Source organism: Arvicola amphibius, chromosome 2 (genome assembly GCF_903992535.2).
Source record: "Arvicola amphibius chromosome 2, mArvAmp1.2, whole genome shotgun sequence".
Classification (NCBI taxonomy): domain Eukaryota; kingdom Metazoa; phylum Chordata; class Mammalia; order Rodentia; family Cricetidae; genus Arvicola; species Arvicola amphibius.
The window spans coordinates 3,949,213-3,967,535 of NC_052048.2; the positions used below are offsets into that span (position 1 = coordinate 3,949,213).

Below are 18,323 nucleotides of genomic sequence, written 5' to 3' on the forward strand. Positions count from 1 at the left end.
TATCTTGTAAAAGATTTGCTTACTTTGATTTATCTATATGGATATTTGCACTCATGTAACTACATGCATCTTATGTGTGCAGTACCCACGGAGGCCAGAAGAGGGTGGTCAGATCTCCGGGAACTATAGTTACAGGAGCTTGTGAGCTTCTGGGATCCCAGGAGCTGAACTTAGGTCCTCTGCAAGAGCAGCAAGTGCTCTTAATCCCGGGGCCATTTCGTCCAACCCCCTCAACTTTTATGCTAAATTACTTATCAGAAGTTTTGAAAGCTTTTGAGAGTGCACATCTAAGAATTCCTTTTCACATGAGAATATGTGGCTGGAGTTCATAAGATAAATATCCTAAGTGTTCTGTAAAATGTCGAACTTCAGCTAATGAATGTTTAAAGTTAGGGTTTTAGGTGTACCGGAACTAGGGATAACAGAAAGCTGCAGAAGAGTTTTAAGAGTTTTTAAACTCTTCGGTGTTTAGGTGCAGTTACTAGTGTCGAACCAAGATGTTGATAACTACAAGCAAATTAAGGCAGATCTCGACCAGCTTCGGCTGACGGTGGAAAAATCTGAGCTGTGGTTTAGAAGAGCAGCAGCTACGAGAATGGAGAGCTCGGTGAAGGACAGGCCAAAGGAGGCGAAGAGACCAATGAGGTTTGCGTCCAGATCACTTTTTAGGAAGAAAATTATTTTTTAATAGATGTATATGAGTATTTTGCCTACATACATGTCTGTGCACCATGCCTGTAGTGCCCATACAGGCGAGAACAGGCACCATACCCCCCTGGCACTGAGGATACAGAGGTTTCTGAGCCACCCACATGGGTGGTAGGAAACCAAAACCTGGGTCCTCTGGAAGAGCACTGCAGCCCTTGCCTGTTTAAGCCAGGGATCCAGCCCCCGTGTTTTAAAAAACTAAAAGTTTTACCAGTAATGCTTATCTGAAAGCTAATTACCACCAACATCATAATTAGTAGTTCCTGGAGAGCCTGCCTAGTGCAGCTCTGGGATACTTAGAGCACTTCAGGTTGTAGAATGGGGGCACAGAAAATGGCAATTAAATATGAATATTAAATATTAAAAATGCTGAGGAGTTGCGAGGTGGAGTTGGAGCAGTGGCTTTCACTTCAGGTCTCAGGACGGTGAGTTAGCTCTAATTCCTCTCTTTATCTTTCACCGGAGTTTTCCTACATTTTAAGCATGTTGTGGATATTAGATTTCCTAGTCCATAAAAATTTGCTTTAAAAAAGTGATCAGTTAGGGGCCCGAGGTGGGGCATAAATTCTTCCATAACTCGCTTTTGAAGTGAGGAAAGTGGCATTTATTTAGTGCTTCCCTTGTCCACGCCAAAGAGCAGATGTTTGGTGTGACCTCCTTTTCAATTCAGGAGGAGCTTGAGGGACGGCTTTTTTAAGTTCAATAAACTAAAGCTTGGGAAAACCATAGCCCCTCAGGCTGTGAATCTAGGACCTAGCCAACATTTGAATGATAAGATCCAGCTTCTGTAAGATTGGTACTTTCTGACATAATATTAACAAGTTGCTATGCTTTCATAGATTATAATGCCCCTGCTTTTGAAAAGTCATATTTTAATATGTGGTCTAGGAACTTTACTGTTTTTTTTCTCATCTGACTTAAACATACCTATTTATTTCAGTAGAGGTCCTTTAGCTGGGCTGGAGAGATGGCTCAGCAGATAGAGCGTCTTGACACCAAGTCTGTGAATGTGGGTTCAATCCCTGGGTTCCACAGCTCCAACCTTAGCTCATGGTGCTCTTGATGAAAGCTACACAAGAGAAATGTCTTGTAACAGTTCAGATGAGGGATCTGAAGATGGCTCAGCAGCTCCAACACTGGCTGTTCTTCCAAAGGACCCAGGTTCCATTCCCAGCACCCACATGGCAGCTTGCAACTATCTGTAACTCCAAGATCTGACACCCTCACACAGCTTGACGTGCAGGCAAAACACCAATACACATAAAAATAAATTATTTTTAAAAAGAAGCCGATGAATGTGACAGGGAGGCTGTGATTCCCTGGCTTTACTTTCTATTCACCGAGGAAAGGTGGAGGAGAGCCTTCTGCCATGGTACGGGGTGTATGCTACTCTGTTGGAAGCTTCTCAGGCATTCTCATGTGTATGAAAAAGAAGGGGAACATTCAGATTAATAGCATCTATTCTCAGGATGAAACCATATAGCTTATGCTATAAGACATTACCGTGTAGCTTATGCTATAAGACATTACCATGTAGCTTATGCTATAAGACATTATTGTATAGCTTATGCTATAAGACATTACCATGTAGCTTATGGTATAAGACATTACTGTATAGCTTATGGTATAAGACATTACCATGTAGCTTATGGTATAAGACATTACCATGTAGCTTATGATATAAGACATTACTGTATAGCTTATGGTATAAGACATTACCGTATAGCTTATGGTATAAGACATTACTCTATAGCTTACGGTATAAGACTTTAGTTTTCCATGGGGATTCAGAGAGTGAGTAGGGAAAGCTTCCCTCATTTGCTGAATTCCAGATTTATTGATTCAAGAGATGGAAATCATTTTATGGTAATGCTGATTAGAAGTGGTTTAGCATGAGGAATTAAATATTTGGGGTATGTGAGTGTGGAGGGCTGCCATTGACTGCTGACTTCAAGGTCAAATGATCACAGTGCTGATGTCGGGGCCGTGTCTGCGGCCACAGCTGCCCCGTGAACTCACTCTTCGAAAGCGTGGATGTGGCAGTGACTCGGAAGCTCAGATGGAGCAGTCATGTCTGCTGGAAATTGTCCTGTTGCTCCGACAGTTCCTGGGGGATCTTGTAGTTTCCTCCTGGCATGTAAGTGGCACCTGAGCTTGTCTGGCCAGCATGGGCTGAACTGATTTCAAACTGTCGCTGCAGGGGAGCTGGAGAGACCAGCGTTGGCTGCAGGCAGAGCTAAGCGGGTAGGAAGGGAGGCGTCCGAGTCAGTAACTGGAGCAGAGGTGAACAAAGCAGAGGCAGTCGGTAGCGGGCGGGCGTGGGAGGGTTGGAACCAGACATTGTCTTCTCCCCGTTGAGGCCACGAAGAGGTTCGCTGTGTGTTAAGCAGTTGCACTTAATTTTGGAACTCAAGCTGAGTGATATATTTAGCCTCATTAGTGTGCCTGTTGCTGATAGATCAATGTAAATGTGTATCTGTTGGATTTTGTTTCGGCTTTCTCAACTTGCTGCTTGCAGTAAACACTGAATAATTTATCTAAACTCATGCATGTCTGTTTTCACACATCTGGAGTTTACCATACCAGATGAAAAATTTAACTTCAGTCATATACTTTTTCATGATTGAAAATTGATTTTTCTCATATTTGGTTGATGTTTTTAAATTTCCAGATTCTGTATGAACTACTTCTAGACTGTGAGGTAGTTGGGAGTTTCTTTCTGATTTTAAAAAATTTTTATTTTTAAGAGTTTGTTTGTATGCGTGTCTTCTGCCTACCTGTGGTGTCTGTGTACCACATGTGTACCTGGTGTCCTTGGCACCAGAAGACAGTGTCATATCCCCTTTAACTGGAGGAACAGGAGGTTGTGAGCTGCCATGTGGGTGCTGGGAACTGAAACCAGGTCCTCTGCAAGTATAACAGAACTCTTAACTGCTGAGCCATCTCTCCAGCCCCATTTGGAAATCTTAGGAAGGCTATTTCATTAGTTCTTACATTTTCTTTAGAGACTGCATTTTCACAACAGCTTTGGGTTTAGAGAGGAACTCCACACGGACAGCACAGGGTTCTCCTAGACTTCCTGACTTGCTTCGTTGATGAGCCGCTGTCTCCACAGCACTCTGTGTGCCTGGTTCTGTAAACATGAGTAATGTTCACTCCCATCCGCAGAGTAGATCTACTGCCGCAGCAGTCTCGCCCTTCACCCTCCCCCTCTCCCAGTAGAGTTCCCGGAGACTCTGTAGTTCAACTTTCTGTAGAATGCAGCGTGGTTGGATCATAAACAACGGGCTTCTTGACTTAGAGTGGTATGTAACATTTTCCCATAATCCTACATAGACCACATTTATCTCTCAGTAGTCCGTGTGTGGGTAGTCTAACCGTGTCTCTCCGAGTACGTATCACGCTAAGGAGTCGTTTTGTTTGTGCAATATTACAGCTGTGGTGCTTGCAGATCTGAGCCTGTATGTGTTTGGTATCTGGGAGATACAAGCAGATGTGAAGGAGAGGGCACTTGTAGTTGCCCAGCCTGCTGCCAGGGGGCGCTGCTGGTCCTGAGCCCACAGAGATCCCTAGTGCTAGCCTGTCTCAAGATAACATCTTGGGTTTAGAGCCCTGAACATTGACTGACACTTGTTCTGAGCCCGGGTCCCTGGGCTGCAGAGCTAACATTGGCGTTGACCTTCTGTGTGGTCAGTGCAACAGTCTGTAGGTCGGAGCCCTCTGACAATGACTCTGCTTATGGAGATGGAGCTGGCAGGAGCTATCCCAAGAGACCAGGCAGGAGCTGTCCCAGAGACCAGAATGTTGTAAAATACCTTTATGTCCAGAACCTATCTTCTTTATGGGAAGGCATGTTCCTGAAGAAGCTCTTGGCCTTTAGTGGGGTTGTTTTATTATTACCATGAAGGTACATTTTATATGATATTCCTCTGGGGCCTGAATTTAATCTAGAGAAGCTCTGTTTTGTAACCACATTAAGGCAGACTTTGATTTGGGACTTTGGGGGCCTCTTTATGAATAGGAATTCTAGTCCCAGATGGTGAAGAAGTGGGTTTCTCTTTGTGTACAGGATCTCGAGGGGGCACCCCCTTAGACTTTGGCCAGAGCAAAAGCCAAGCCTGCAAGTGCCCTTTGTCCTTCCTGTGGGCTCTTTTGCTGACTCACTACTGCGGTGTCTCCCTTTGATGTCTGTGGCTCTGTGGCTTCTGGCCAGAATTTTCATCATTCTTGGCAACCAGACTTGCCTCCTCCCAGAGTTCCCTCCCTCCCCACCCCCCTCCGTCCTCCCCCACATTCACACTCAGACTCTAGGTTGTCAGCATGGGCTTTAGCCCGAGGGGCATCACTGAATCCTGGGCTTCTTACTGTTCTGAACTTTCATGGTTTCTGGCTTCCTACTGGAAAGAGGCATCTTAACTAGTTAATCTGTCACATCTGGATGTTGTCTAGAAGGGGCTCTTTGTGTTTCTGCTGACAGTTGTCAACAATCGTGGGTCCTTTTGTGATTCCTCCCCTGTATCTGCCCTGCTCTGGTGTCTGCACTGATGTGGCTATGGACCATGTGGACCCCGCTGAGCCCTGTTCCCTTGGTCAGTGCCTGCGTTTCTCTGGAGCAGAGCCTTTCTCTCCAACTCTCTGCCTAGTGTGCTATGAGTCCCTTTCCCCACATGCTCACCCCTGGCACACACAGGAATCTCTCATTCCTAAAATTTGAGGTCTGGATCCAATCTATTATTCCAGACATGGCTCTTGCCTGCGGAGTGGACACCTATAAAACAGTGTGGCAGAGTCCATGCACATAACATAGGCTTGTTTTATATTCAAGGGCAACAGCCACAGGAGTAAGTGATTGGGATTAGAAATGACTAGGAGTTGGCAGACCTGGAGAGTTCTAAGGAAGCAGCAAGTGGATTCCAGAACGATGCTTCAGGAGACCCAGGACCAAGGTGGGAGGCATCTGAGAGCCGTTGGCACCTGCCTGGGTGTGAGTCCATGAGTGCACAGGGGCAGGAGCTGACGGAAGCGGAAGCGTAGGCAAACAGGTGGCTGGGGAATCCTGCAGCGTCGGTTTATATTGGGGTCCTTTCAGGAGAGGAAAGAAGAACCGCGAGAAACAGCAAAGTCAACTCATACACAGATGAATAACCTACATTGTGGGAGACAGCGGCCAAGGGCAGTGGGACCATACAGGATGGGATCTGTTCTGGTGTCAGAGGAAACAGCCAATAGCAGGCAGCGTGCACGCCAGCAGGCCGTGGGCATGATGGTTCTTTGTGTCCGGGTTTCACAGAGGCTGCCTGTAAATGCGACCTTTGGTATGGCTCTGAGCAAATCAGAGCAGTTTGGTTCTCAGCTGCCTAAGTGTTAGAGAACCACATAGCATGGATCCCGAGCTTCACTGATGTTTAAAAATGTCTTCAGTAACTGAAAGTTTCAATTTTTATTTGATTATTTTATTTTATAAGTGATGCTGATTAAAAACATTTCATACTCCCACTTTTAAGCCCACAGTTTAGGTTTCTCAGTGCTGACAGCACAGGCCTTCTAAGGGCTTGAGGAAAGATTTCATTGAAAAAAAAACCCTTATATGGCACATACATATTTTTTTTCTGTGACTTATGTTGAATATATTAAATTTAAAAAGATGTTCATCCTATTTTTTTAATCTGATAAAATACTCGTGCAGCTTTTCATGAAAGTGAAGTTTAGCAGAGATGAAAGGGGACTTTCCTAGGGCTTCATCCACCGTTAAATGAAAGATTTCAACAAAATTTAAACAGAAAAGAATTGGTAGGTATCACTGTAGGCAAAATGTGAAACACCTTATCTTTGTATCCTCGGGAACATGAACTCTAGAATAGGACCCCAATTGTCCCATTGCTGGGGGCTGATCTCTAAGGCTCACAGAGAAGGGCACAGATGCCACGCCCAGCGTCTGTGAGCCGAGCCCCCGTGTGCCCCAGTGTTCCCTTATCCTTTATCAAATGTGTCTTCCAGGGCCGTGGACACTGCCGTCATTTCCGAAGTTGACGGGCCAGAGGACAAGCTGTCAGCACATTAGCACAACCACTAATTCATCACCTGCAAAGACGTGGTTTCTAAATTTAGAAGGGAATTAAGTCGGGAAAGTGTCTCTGAGTGGGTTAAGTCAGGATTGCCCTTCCTGCTCACCTTCTCTTTATTTAGTCTGTGAAGCAGGTCACCTGGGCATCACGGTGTTCCGGAGAGAAGGCCCCATTAGGGTTATTTATTGATAATTATTCTCCCCATGACTCTCCCCCCAACTTTCTTTTAACGTATTTCTTTTATGCCCCTGTGTAGTTTCCAATGTTTTCTTTCATTTTCAACCACGGTGTGTGTGTGTGTGTGTGTGTGGTGTGTGTGTGTGTGTGTATCTTTTAATACTCACCCAGTGTGGATCCCTGTCTGTTCTTTTGCCCCTGAATCTCATGTTGCTATTTGGTGGACATGTGGTACAGGAAAATGGAACGAACTGAGCAGTATCCTTGAGGGTGCAGCCTCGAGGGCTGCCATTGTTTGGCTGTCTGTCTCGCTCTTCTCCCAGTTTCCTAAGAGACCTGTGACTCGTGCCTGAAGCAGTGGCAATCCTTTTGCTTCGGGTCCCACTGCTGGTGTGTCTGGGCACTACAGCTATTGACGTCTGTAGGGTGTAGTCTGGGCATTCCCAGAGACAGCTGTTGACATCTGTAGGGTGTAGTCTGGGCATCTTCATAGAGACAGCTGTTGATGTCTGTAGGGTGTAGTCTGGGCATCTTCACAGAGACAGCTGTGGACGTCTGTAGGGTGTAGTCTGAGCATCTTCACAGAGACAGCTGTTGGCGTCTGTAGGGGTGTAGTCTGAGGCATCTTCACAGAGACAGCTGTTGGCGTCTGTAGGGTGTAGTCTGGGCATCTTCACAGAGACAGCTGTGGATGTCTGTAGGGTGTAGTCTGGGCATCTTCACAGAGACAGCTGTGGACGTCTGTAGGGTGTAGTCTGAGCATCTTCACAGAGACAGCTGTGGACGTCTGTAGGGTGTAGTCCTGGGCATCTTCACAGAGACAGCTGTGGATGTCTCAGGATGTAGTCTAGTCATCTTCACAGAGACACTCCATTGTCACCAGTGCCCTCTGAAAAATTTCTGATGGAAATGGGGAGAGAAGTTCTGTGGAAACCAGACCCACCCTGTGTCCAGCAGAGCACGCAGCCCATCCGTGTTGCCTCTGGAGGAAGCGCTAGCTCATTTTCTCTTGCTGAAGCTTGGTTTACAGTTCCTCTTCCTCCATGAGCCATCCTTAGGTGCATCAGGGATGCTGTGGGCTCATCCTGACCACTGTGGTGTGTTAGCCTTCAGTTCTGTAGCGCTTTAACCTGTGGGTGTTTTTCAGCACAGAGGAAAGGCAGAGCTGATGGTACAGTACACTGTGCTGTCAAGGGGCAGAGGGACTGGAGTCGGGCTGTGCTGATCTAAACTTAAGGCAGACTTTGTATTATTTCTAAAATTTCTAGAACGGACAGTTTTCCTCATAGACTCTGTCTTGTTCCAGGACCCACTTAGTTTAAACTTTTTAAGCAGGTATGTCTTTATTCTTCATCAAAAAGCCCTCTATTATGTATAAATGGAGGCTGCTCATTTGTTTCCTGACCACCCCTAACCTGAATAATTACACAGAGGCTGTATTAACTACATCATGGTTTGGCCAATGACTCAGACACTCTTACATCTTAAATCAACCTATTTCTTTTAATCTGTGTATCGCCATGAGGCTATGGCTTTACTGGGTAAGGTTCTGTTCTGGTGTCCTTCTCCTTCGGCAGCTACATGGCATCTCCTTGACTCCACCTACTCTCTCTGAATCTCTGTTTGAATTTCCCATCTGGTTTTACTCTGCTAATCCACTGGCCAAATAGCTTATGCATCAGCCAATAAAAGCAATCCATATACAGAAGGGCATTCCACATTATCTCCCCTTTTCTATCTAATTAAAAAAGGAAAGCTTTAGCTTATATGTAATTTTTAGCAAAATTTTTAATAAAATTACATATAACAAAACAGTTATCAAGCAAGAATTATAGTCAATATTTAGTCCATTTACATTTGACAAATTAAGGAAACTACTCTATCATCTGCCCTATTTTTGTGAGTCTAAAGTTTTATATCTAATTTATCTTTATCATAATTAAGGAAAACTCCAACTATCTGTCTTCAACTCTTCAAAAACCCCAGAAGGATATAATGGTTACCTAAATGTAGTAGGAAGGCCGCTTGTTTGTTCCCAGTTGCCCAGACTTCCAAAATAATCACACAGAAATTGTTATTAATTAAATCACTGCTTGGCCTATTAGCTCTAACTTCTTATCGGCTAGCTCTTACATATTAACTTAACCATTTCTATTAATCTGTGTATCGCCATGAGGCTGTGGCTTACCGGGTAAAGTTCCAGTGTCTGTCTCCAGCAAGGCTACATGGCTTCTCACTGACTCGGCCTCCTTTCTCCCAGAATTCAGTTTAGTTTTCCCTGCCTACTTCTATTCTGATCTGCGCAGGCCCAAGACAGTTTCTTTATAACCAAATGGTATTCACAGGCATATGCAGGGGAATACCTAAGTAAATGGGAAGTGCATTGTAAGCAGCTTTCAAACTATATAATTAACAAAGACATCTCACTGTCTGGACAGTCATGCAAAGTTCTTCTATAATGTTGAGGCGTTCATCTTCAGCCTACAAGCCCATAGTATCTGGCCAAACTTTTCCATGAAACAGAAAATTTAAAAGACTGTTTAGCCTATATTGGCAGTTTGCTAGTCACTTTCTTCTGTGTCCTGCACAATGTCTCCTAGACTCTTCTGTGAAGCAGGAACCCTGAAGGACCTTTCCATCTTTCATAAGTTCAGCAGGTCATTTTCTGTGGGTCCTGCATGTCCAGTTCATACAGAATGCATCAAGCAGTCCAGACAAGAGCAGTTTTCTTGCACAAATGGCTAGCTTTGTCACATCGAAGGCAAATTCCATAATGAATTTCTTTAATGCCCATCAATCTCTCTGAAGTAATTGGTGCTGCCAGAAGCAGACATGTCTCACTATCAAGAAAAGTTGAATTATTAAAACATCTAAATGCCATATTATATAGGTCTTTAAAGTGTTTGAAATTACCTATTCATCTGAAAATATATTTTTTGTATATTTAGAAACTTAACTGACATGGCTAAAAGTTTGATTATTATAGATGACTATTAATCTGTATTTCTTAATTATATATTACATTTTTAAATGAGTTGCACAAACACAATACCTAAACAAGAGCAAAAATATATATACACAGTGTAACAAATTGATCTTAAATTTTTTATAATAGACCAAGATCCATACTAATGCAGAGTATTCATCTTTATATCATATCTCCCTGCTTTTTAGAAAGAGATTGACTGGTGATCATTTAATCATTTATAATCAACTCCCTATAAATGAAAACAAACTTTATAAACAATCATTTTGGGAAGTTGGGTGTAGTTTCTTCTCCAAACTTCTTCCTGCTGTTTGTTGGGTGAAGTATTTTTAGGGTTCATGGAGACCTTTTTTTAGGGGGGGACGGTTTGCTTGTTCTATCAAAACCGTATTAGCCTGGAAGAAATCCATAGGTTATCATCTTCTGTATAAACAAAAGAAGAACCTCTTTTCTAAAGTAGCATATCCTTAGACTCAAATTTTGAAGTCAGTATACCTTTATGTTGGTTTATCTTAGCAGCCCCCAATTTACAGAGAGTCAAATGTCTCTTCTGTAGTCAAAAAATTCAAATAATCACCAACAAAAGCAGCACATATACAGAAGGACACCCCATCATCCTTGCACTAATTTTATAAGGAGCTAGGGTTGGATAGCTATCTAATAATGACATTCTGGGTAGTTCAGGATATCATAGCTCCTCCCTTGGCCAGAGATGTGACTCAGGTCCTCTTCTGAGGCATCCACTGTCCTGTGGCTCCCAGCTGCTGATTACTTTGAAACCCTAAGACCATTTATTTGACACTGAGCTTATCTAGCTGCTTTGGCCTGAATTTGGGTTTATATGAGTTTGGAGTCTCTACTATGCCAATTCTCAACTTCTGGGGACCATCAGGGAACCCAGGTAGAAGGTGTAGACTGTGAAGCACCTTTGAGGGTGAACTGACCATAAATGAGAGGGGATAATGTTAAGACAGTTGAACATAAAAGATCCAAAGACTAATAGGATCCCTCCTAAGGTTACCTCTCCATCCCACCTTGACTTCAGAGATCCAGCACGTCAGCTGGTCTCTGTGGTGGTACTTCACAAGCTTTGAAGGTGATTTTGTAGCTCACGTGAGCAGATGAACATTAGTGAAATATAGGATATCTTAGGGTTTCTGTTGCTATGAAGAGACAACAAATGGTCATTGCAACTCTTACAAAGAAAACCTTTAATTGGGGCAGCTCACTTACAGTTTTAGAGGTTCAGTCCATTATCATCATGACTTGGATCATGGCGGTATGCAGGCATAGAGCTGAGAGTGCTTCATTTTGCAGACAACTGACAGTCACCCTGAGGGAAGTTTGAGCAAAAGAGGCCTCAAAGCCCACCCCAACAATGACCACTTCCTCCAATAAGGCCACACCTCCTAATAATGCCAATCCCTTTCAAAACAGCCTCCTTGGGGATGTCCACACAACATTCAGCCTTGATAATGACACAGGAGACCCTAGAATAGCCTTGAAGAAACCAAACCCCACAAGATTTCATATTATGATCATGATGATGATGATGATGTATCATTTGGTTTCTGTAGAACTGTGTTTGCCTCCTTAGAAAGGTGTGTTGTGTGTGGTGTGTGTGTGTGTGTATGTGTGTTTTGATTTAACAGGCTATTATCCCTTACAGCAGCTAGGTTTGATGTACAGAACTTCCTATAGATGACTAATGTATACCCCAGTGTTGTCTTTACCCCTGTGGAAAGGACATCCACCACGCAAGCCCAGAGCAGTAGGAGTCTGTAGATCCAGCAGTTATCCTCAGTCTATCTTAGGCACAATCTCAGGACCATGCAAGGATAGAGTTCTCATCGTGAGTTTACAAGGGCAGAAAGTAAAGGTCTGGGCTCAAACAAAGAGAGACACAGGTACAAGTTGTCAATAAGGGAGGACAGACAGTAAGCCTGACTTCTCTGTTTGTTTGACCAGGTATTTAAGGTCCTTCATATGTTTGGCTTTCCCAAGATTATAACAAATATTCTAGATCAATGATTCTCAACCTGTGGGTCGAAACCCCTTTGGGGTTGAGTGAGCCTTTCACAGGGGTGGTCCAAGACCATTGGAAAACACAGATACATTTTCCATTACAGTTCATAACTGAGTGTGGACCCACAAAAGTCTATTAACAATTTATTAAGGGGTGCCATGGAAAAGAACCTCATGAATACTGAACAAAGTAGACACTATTGTTGGCCCTGATCTTGCTGCCCCACCTGGACAATGAGGACCAACTGCAAGACTTGCTCCAGCTCTGACCACCCAAGAGAGAGTGCATGACCCTTCTCCTCCATTTATCGTCCCATCTCCAGAGAAAACTTACCATGGCAAGTCGCTCCAAAAGTCATTGGCTAAATGAATTGAGCTCACACGACAGATAACAGTAGCAAAATTATAGTTATGAAGTAGCAGTAAAATAATTTTATGGTTCCATGTCACCATTAAACAGGGAACTATATTAAAGGTTCACAGCATTTAGGACAGTTGAAACCTACTGATCTAGAAGGTTCCAGTTTTAGTAAAAGTTCAACTTGGGGTCCTTAAATCAGCTATTTATCTAATTTAGCTAATTCTGGAAGCTCTTTAGTCTGATACAGGAAATGCAGTAATCTGATGGGAACACCAGGTAAGTTTAATGTGAGTGTGGTGGCATAAGCCTGTAGTCCCAGCACTCAGGGTTGAGTCAGGAAGATCAGTGTGGGACCATATTTGGCTACATAGGAAGTGTGAAGACAACCTGGGATACATGAAATTCAGTCTAAAATGAACAAAAGTCTATAAATCAAGCATATTCCTTGTGTTTCCTAAAGCTAAAGAAAAGGAAACTGTCTAGGCCACACTTTTTGCCATTTTGTTGATGGGATGGAGAGACAAGGAATTGTGGGGAAGGAATTTGGACCTGGGTTGAAGGGAACCTGGAAGCAAGGTATCTTCTAGCTGTCATGGACCTGTTGTGAATCCTGACTCAAGCCCTCAAGTAGCCTACACACTTCCAGGGATACAGAAACTGTCACCCAAGACTCCACAGTGGTCCAAATGAAGTTACATGCAAGGCCAGGCATGCTTACCTGTGGGTTTTACTCATCCTGTAACCTGTCAGACATCTTCCTAAGTAGCTGCTGGTGTTGCCCTTGAGGATGGAGGTGGAGGACCTTGTGGCCCTGCGGGGGTTCTTGTCAGCTCTCTGGAGAGTGTGTGCAGGGTGGTGGTGAGGGAGACATTGCTTCTGAGTGGCACCTAAACTGAAGTAGGATTGACTAACAAAATCAGAAAGACTGACCGTTACTCTACTCCCGCCCCCAGTCTGTAAGAGTGTGGGGGCGGGCATTTGCCACCAGAACTGGGGAAGGCTGGCTGGATAATGGTGTAGCTCATCGTGTTAAGAAGTGGTTCCTTAAAGAGAGGCTTTGGATGCGGCTTTGTGGCCTGGACTGCTCTGCTGAGGGTCAGCTCCTGAGACTGGAGGGATATGACGAGGAGAAGGCTTTCAGAGGGCTGTTGGCATTCTCAGCTGTGCGTGTGGCATGGTTCCCCATGCTAGGATCCGGAAAGTCCTGTTTTAAAAGTGGGATGTTCCTGCTTAGATTTTAGATGCTGGATCGCCATTAATGAATGCCAATCCATTCTCTGTTCTGATTCTGAAGCCCCTGGCTCACACAGTGTGTGCTTACAATCCGGTTAACCCCAGGAGATCAGCTGGCTTTGCATACTCGCCTAGAAGGAAGTTTAGGTTGTGTAGACAATGGTAAAAACAGCATTTGGATTTGTGTTGCAAGCATGGTGCTGCCCCCAATCTGCCCAGGCCTGCTCAGCCCTGGGGTCTTGCATAAGTAATGCGCCTACATTTCGTAGTTTCCCAGTATTTTGTCATTAGAGTAAATTTAGGGTTTTGTGGGTTTGATCACTGACCTGGGTCTAATGTTGTGTAGAATATAATGAACACCATCAATTTCTGCTCTCCGGGGTGGCAAAATCTTGAGACATCTTTATTTAAAGCCTTTTCAGAATAAAAACAAAACTTAACTGTCCTTCCATGCTGCATATTTGGCAGGGTTCTGAATTCCCCGATCCCAGCCTTGGATTATCCAGATGTTCTGTGGGTTGATGTTTTTGTTCAGCTTAGTATACTGCTTTATTTCTGAAATTAAAAGGATTGTTTGTTGAATTCCTCAATATCCCCTCATTTGTTGACTGCTGGCAACTTTAAATGAAAATAATTATTCTTCATAATTCTTTAGAGTTGAACGTTTTTCTGTCTCTTCCCTTAGTTTGAACCAAAGAGGCGTACTTTTTGTAAAGCTTTGCCCAGTGTTTTCTTCCCCCCTTTTTATTGGTGCGAGGATTTGAACCCAGAACTGTAGATTCCAGGCAGTGCTCTCCCCAGTGGACTGTGTCCCCAGCCCGAGGCGACTGCTTTTTTCCTGAGGCCCTTGTCTGCCAGGCTTTGCCTCCTTCTTTTAGCTGCTTCTTGAATGTTGACACTTTGCAGCCTTTAGACTTGCTCATGGCTTACTCTCTTAATATGAGTTTTGTGGTTCATATGAACTGTTCTGCCATATGAAATGGCCTCATGGAGATACAGGCTTATGAAATACAGGGTTATGAAATACAGGCTCCACTTTTGTGATCAGAAGAGGGAATCCTTCTTCTTCTTCTTCTTCTTCTTCTTCTTCTTCTTCTTCTTCTTCTTCTTCTTCTTCTTCTTCTTCTTCTTCTCCTTCTCCTCCTCCTCCTCCTCCTCCTTCTCCTCCTCCTCCTCCTCCTCCGCCTCCTCTTCCTCCTCCTCCTCCTTCTTTTGAGATAGCATTCCAAGTAGCTCAGGTTTCCTCAATCTCCTGATTGCTCTAGATTCCCTTTTCTATTGGGCTGAAATTATAGGACGCCCAGCTTAGAAAAAAGAAACTTAATTACAATTCTAGAATTTGCAATGTTTGCTTCTCCCCACGAATCCTTTTTGGTAGGACCCGGAAACTCCAGCTAGATTCTTCAGCTGAGAATCTATGGAGCTGGTTACCTGCTCTTCCTGCCCTCTGCATTGGCCTCCCCCACAAGGCAGGGCTCTCTGCTGGTCTCTTCTTGGACTCTTGTCTGGCCAACAGTGTCTCACGTGTGTCCCTTCTCTTCACCTGGGGTGGAGGCTGTGCTGCCCTCGGCCCTTCCTGGAGTCAGGGTGACAGCTGGCAATACAGCCGCGATCCACCTTTCCAAAATCTGAAGACTGAGTGTCACTCCCATCGTTTGTGACCCCAGTTTCTTTCGAGTCAAAGGGATGGAGGCTGAAGAGGCAGAGTGAGGTCAACAGAGAGGAGCAGCGGTGTCACGGTGAAGCATGGAGAAGCCAGGTTAGTGAGGTCAACAGCGAGGTTAGTGATGTCAACAGCGAGGTTAGTGATGTCAACAGCAAGGTTAGTGATATCAACAGCGAAGTTAGTGAGGTCAACAGCGATGTTAGTGATGTCAACAAGCGAGGTTAGTGATGTCAACAGCGAGGTTAGTGAGGTCAACAGCGAGGTTAGTGATGTCAACAGCGAGGTTAGTGATGTCAACAGCGAGGTTAATGAGGTCAACAGTCGAGGTTAGTGATTGTCAACAGCGAGTTTAATGAGGTCAACAGCGAGGTTAGTGATGTCAAACAGCGAGGTTAGTGATGTCAACAGCGAGGTTAGTGATGTCAACAGCGAGGTTAGTGAGGTCAACAGCGAGGTTAGTGAGGTCAACAGCGAGGTTAGTGAGGTCAGCAGCGAGGTTAGTGATGTCAAACAGCGAGGTTAGTGATGTCAACAGCGAGGTTAGTGAGGTCAGCAGCGAGGTTAGTGAGGTCAGGCAGCGAGGTTAGTGATGTCAACAGCGAGGTTAGTGATGTCAACAGCGAGGTTAGTGATGTCAACAGCGAGGTTAGTGATGTCAACAGCGAGGTTAGTGATGTCACAGCGAGGTTAGTGATGTCAACAGCGAGGTTAGTGATGTCAACAGCGAGGTTAGTGATGTCAACAGCGAGGTTAGTGATGTCAGCAGCGAGGGTTATTGATGTCAACAGCGAGGTTAGTGAGGTCAGCAGCAAGGTTAGTGATGTCAGCAGCGAGGTTTAGGAGGTCAACAGCGAGGGAGCAGCGTGTCCACGGTGAAGCACGGAGAGCCAGGTTTACCGAGAATGGGAGCACACTACAGTCGCATGCAGAGGGGTCTGGGTGATTAGGAGCACCTGACCGTGTTCCTGTGGTGGGGCCTGGCTGCTTCATCCATGGGAAAAGTGTCTGGGGCTCAAGTCTGTTGCCATGAGCACCAACTCTGAATGACCTTGGTGACCTCAACCTGCCTGCACTTTGATGAGATGAGAGGTGGTAGAGGGTTGAACTTGCTTATGAAGCAAATGGACATGAAGTAGGGAGAAGGGGCAGAAGATGGGATTTCAGAAGTCCTTGACTCAGAACGTCAGTTCTGGGGGATGTAGAAGAGGCATTCTGGGCAGGTGATGCTAGAGGGAATGGTGTTTTCCGGGGTTCTCATGCTTAGCAAGTGGCAGAGGCGATTCAGACCAGGAGTTTGCGCACAGTGTTTGCCAGGAAAGGAGCAAAGCAGGAATGCCAAGCTGAGGAGTGGCGCTGGCTTCTGACTGACCACACCCTTCTGTGGCACAGAGCCTTCTGTCTGCTTCGTTTGACTAACGGGAATATTTGCTCTAATTTCTTAGACTGATCCCGGAGCACCGTAGAAGGACAGCTTAGGACAAACGAAGCAATGTTAATTGGCCTCATGGATCTCTGTTACCTTTTCCTGTGCTACATTGCAGTCCCCATTGAATAAGGGAGCCTGACGCTACCAACATCCGGGAGGTTACCCCACTTGAACTTGACATTGATCCACGTGCAGTTCCTGTGCATTCTGTAGATCGGTGCTCACCACTCACCATGCAGAATTCCAGCTGTGCTCACTGCTGTACCTCTGACTTCTCTGGAAACCTCTCCCCGCCTGCTGCCACCTATGCACCCTTCATCCTCAGCTGGACAGTGTTCATCTTTGAAGACCTGGCCTTAAAACCGGCTGCTCGAGTCACGCTGTCTGACTGTGGCTGCTCTTTCTCCCTCCCTGAACAGCAAGGCCTATTCGCTGACGTCTCTGATTTCATGTTTTCTTAGACGCTGACTTTTTCTGGCCGGAAGAAGGGATCTTTTATTTCTCTTAGAGGTGCGCACGGTAGGATAGTGTGGACATGTAGTGAGTCTCATGAGTGTTCCTACGTACAAGCGTTGCTAATAGGCACTTTTATGTGGTGATTCCAGTAGGTGATATTGACATGTGTACGTGCCCTGGATTTCTTTCTTAGAGTGATGTATCAGAGGATGGTTATCATAATTACTTATTTTGGTGTCTTAGAATTCTCCATAGGTCTTATGAATACAGTAATTTGACATGTTATTTTTTTATTTAATTTCTATTTTTCTGTCTTCATTTTCCTGCACACACTTGATCTGCTCCAAGTTTGACTCTTAAGGATGTCACGGTAACCTGGCAGAGCATCCTAGGGTTAAGTTGGCCTTTTCTTCCCTGAGATATATCTCGATGTGATACTCTTGCTCCTTTGCACATCAAGGCTTTGTTCATTACAGCTTATCTTTGATGATGGAATTATGGCTCGTGTGCCCTTGATTTTGACTGTTTCCCCTCATATAAACCTATGATATCTGCAGCACACGCACACTTAGACACTAGCGATAGGTACAGCAGCCTTGTCTTTCGGTTTCCACTTCCTAGTGCTCAGCGATGCTACTTTTCTGCTCACCTTGTAACTTGGTTTTTATGAGGTTAGAGTAGTATTCATGGCTCATTCAAGCCGAGACAATTTAGATGCAATAAAATAAGCACAAACACATCTAGACCAAATAGCTGATATATATGAACATTTTATTTCTTTTAGGAGTCCACCCTCTTGAGGTCCGGTGCAGGATGGCACGAAGACCCCACAAATCGATAGCAACAAAGGCAACAACTCCGGATCGTCAAAGAGGTCAGCAGACAGGCGTGCTTTCCTCCCTGCCTGCTCAACACCAGGGTGGTTTTGGCTCATGTGTATGTTCCTTTCGCTGTGTTTAATGTGCTGCTTCATCTCTTTAAAGATCTGATTAGGTTGAGTAAGCTCTGTGTGCAGAACAAGAAGTGTCGTAACCAACACCAGCGGCTGCTGAAGAACATGGGGGCTCACTCGGTGGGTGCTGGACCTTCTGCAGATCCCCTACGAGAAGGTTTTGCCCTTTCCTGTCTCCCTTCTGCAGATCCCCTACAAGAAGGTTTGCCATTTCCTGTCTTCCTTCTGCAGATCCCCTGCAGGAAGGTTTGCCCCTTTCCTGTCAAAA

At 44.8% G+C, this 18,323-nt stretch overlaps 1 protein-coding gene across 1 annotated transcript in view; it reads left to right on the forward strand.

Moving 5' to 3' along the window:
• The window catches only part of Itpr2 (inositol 1,4,5-trisphosphate receptor type 2), a 391,594-nt gene that overhangs the window by 154,657 nt on the left and 218,614 nt on the right, over nt 1–18,323 (forward strand). The window contains 6 exon segments of the mRNA XM_038317812.2: nt 473–572; nt 575–645; nt 2,606–2,621; nt 17,905–17,991; nt 18,087–18,178; nt 18,180–18,212. Of these exon segments, the coding sequence (XP_038173740.1) occupies nt 473–572; nt 575–645; nt 2,606–2,621; nt 17,905–17,991; nt 18,087–18,178; nt 18,180–18,212 (399 nt within the window).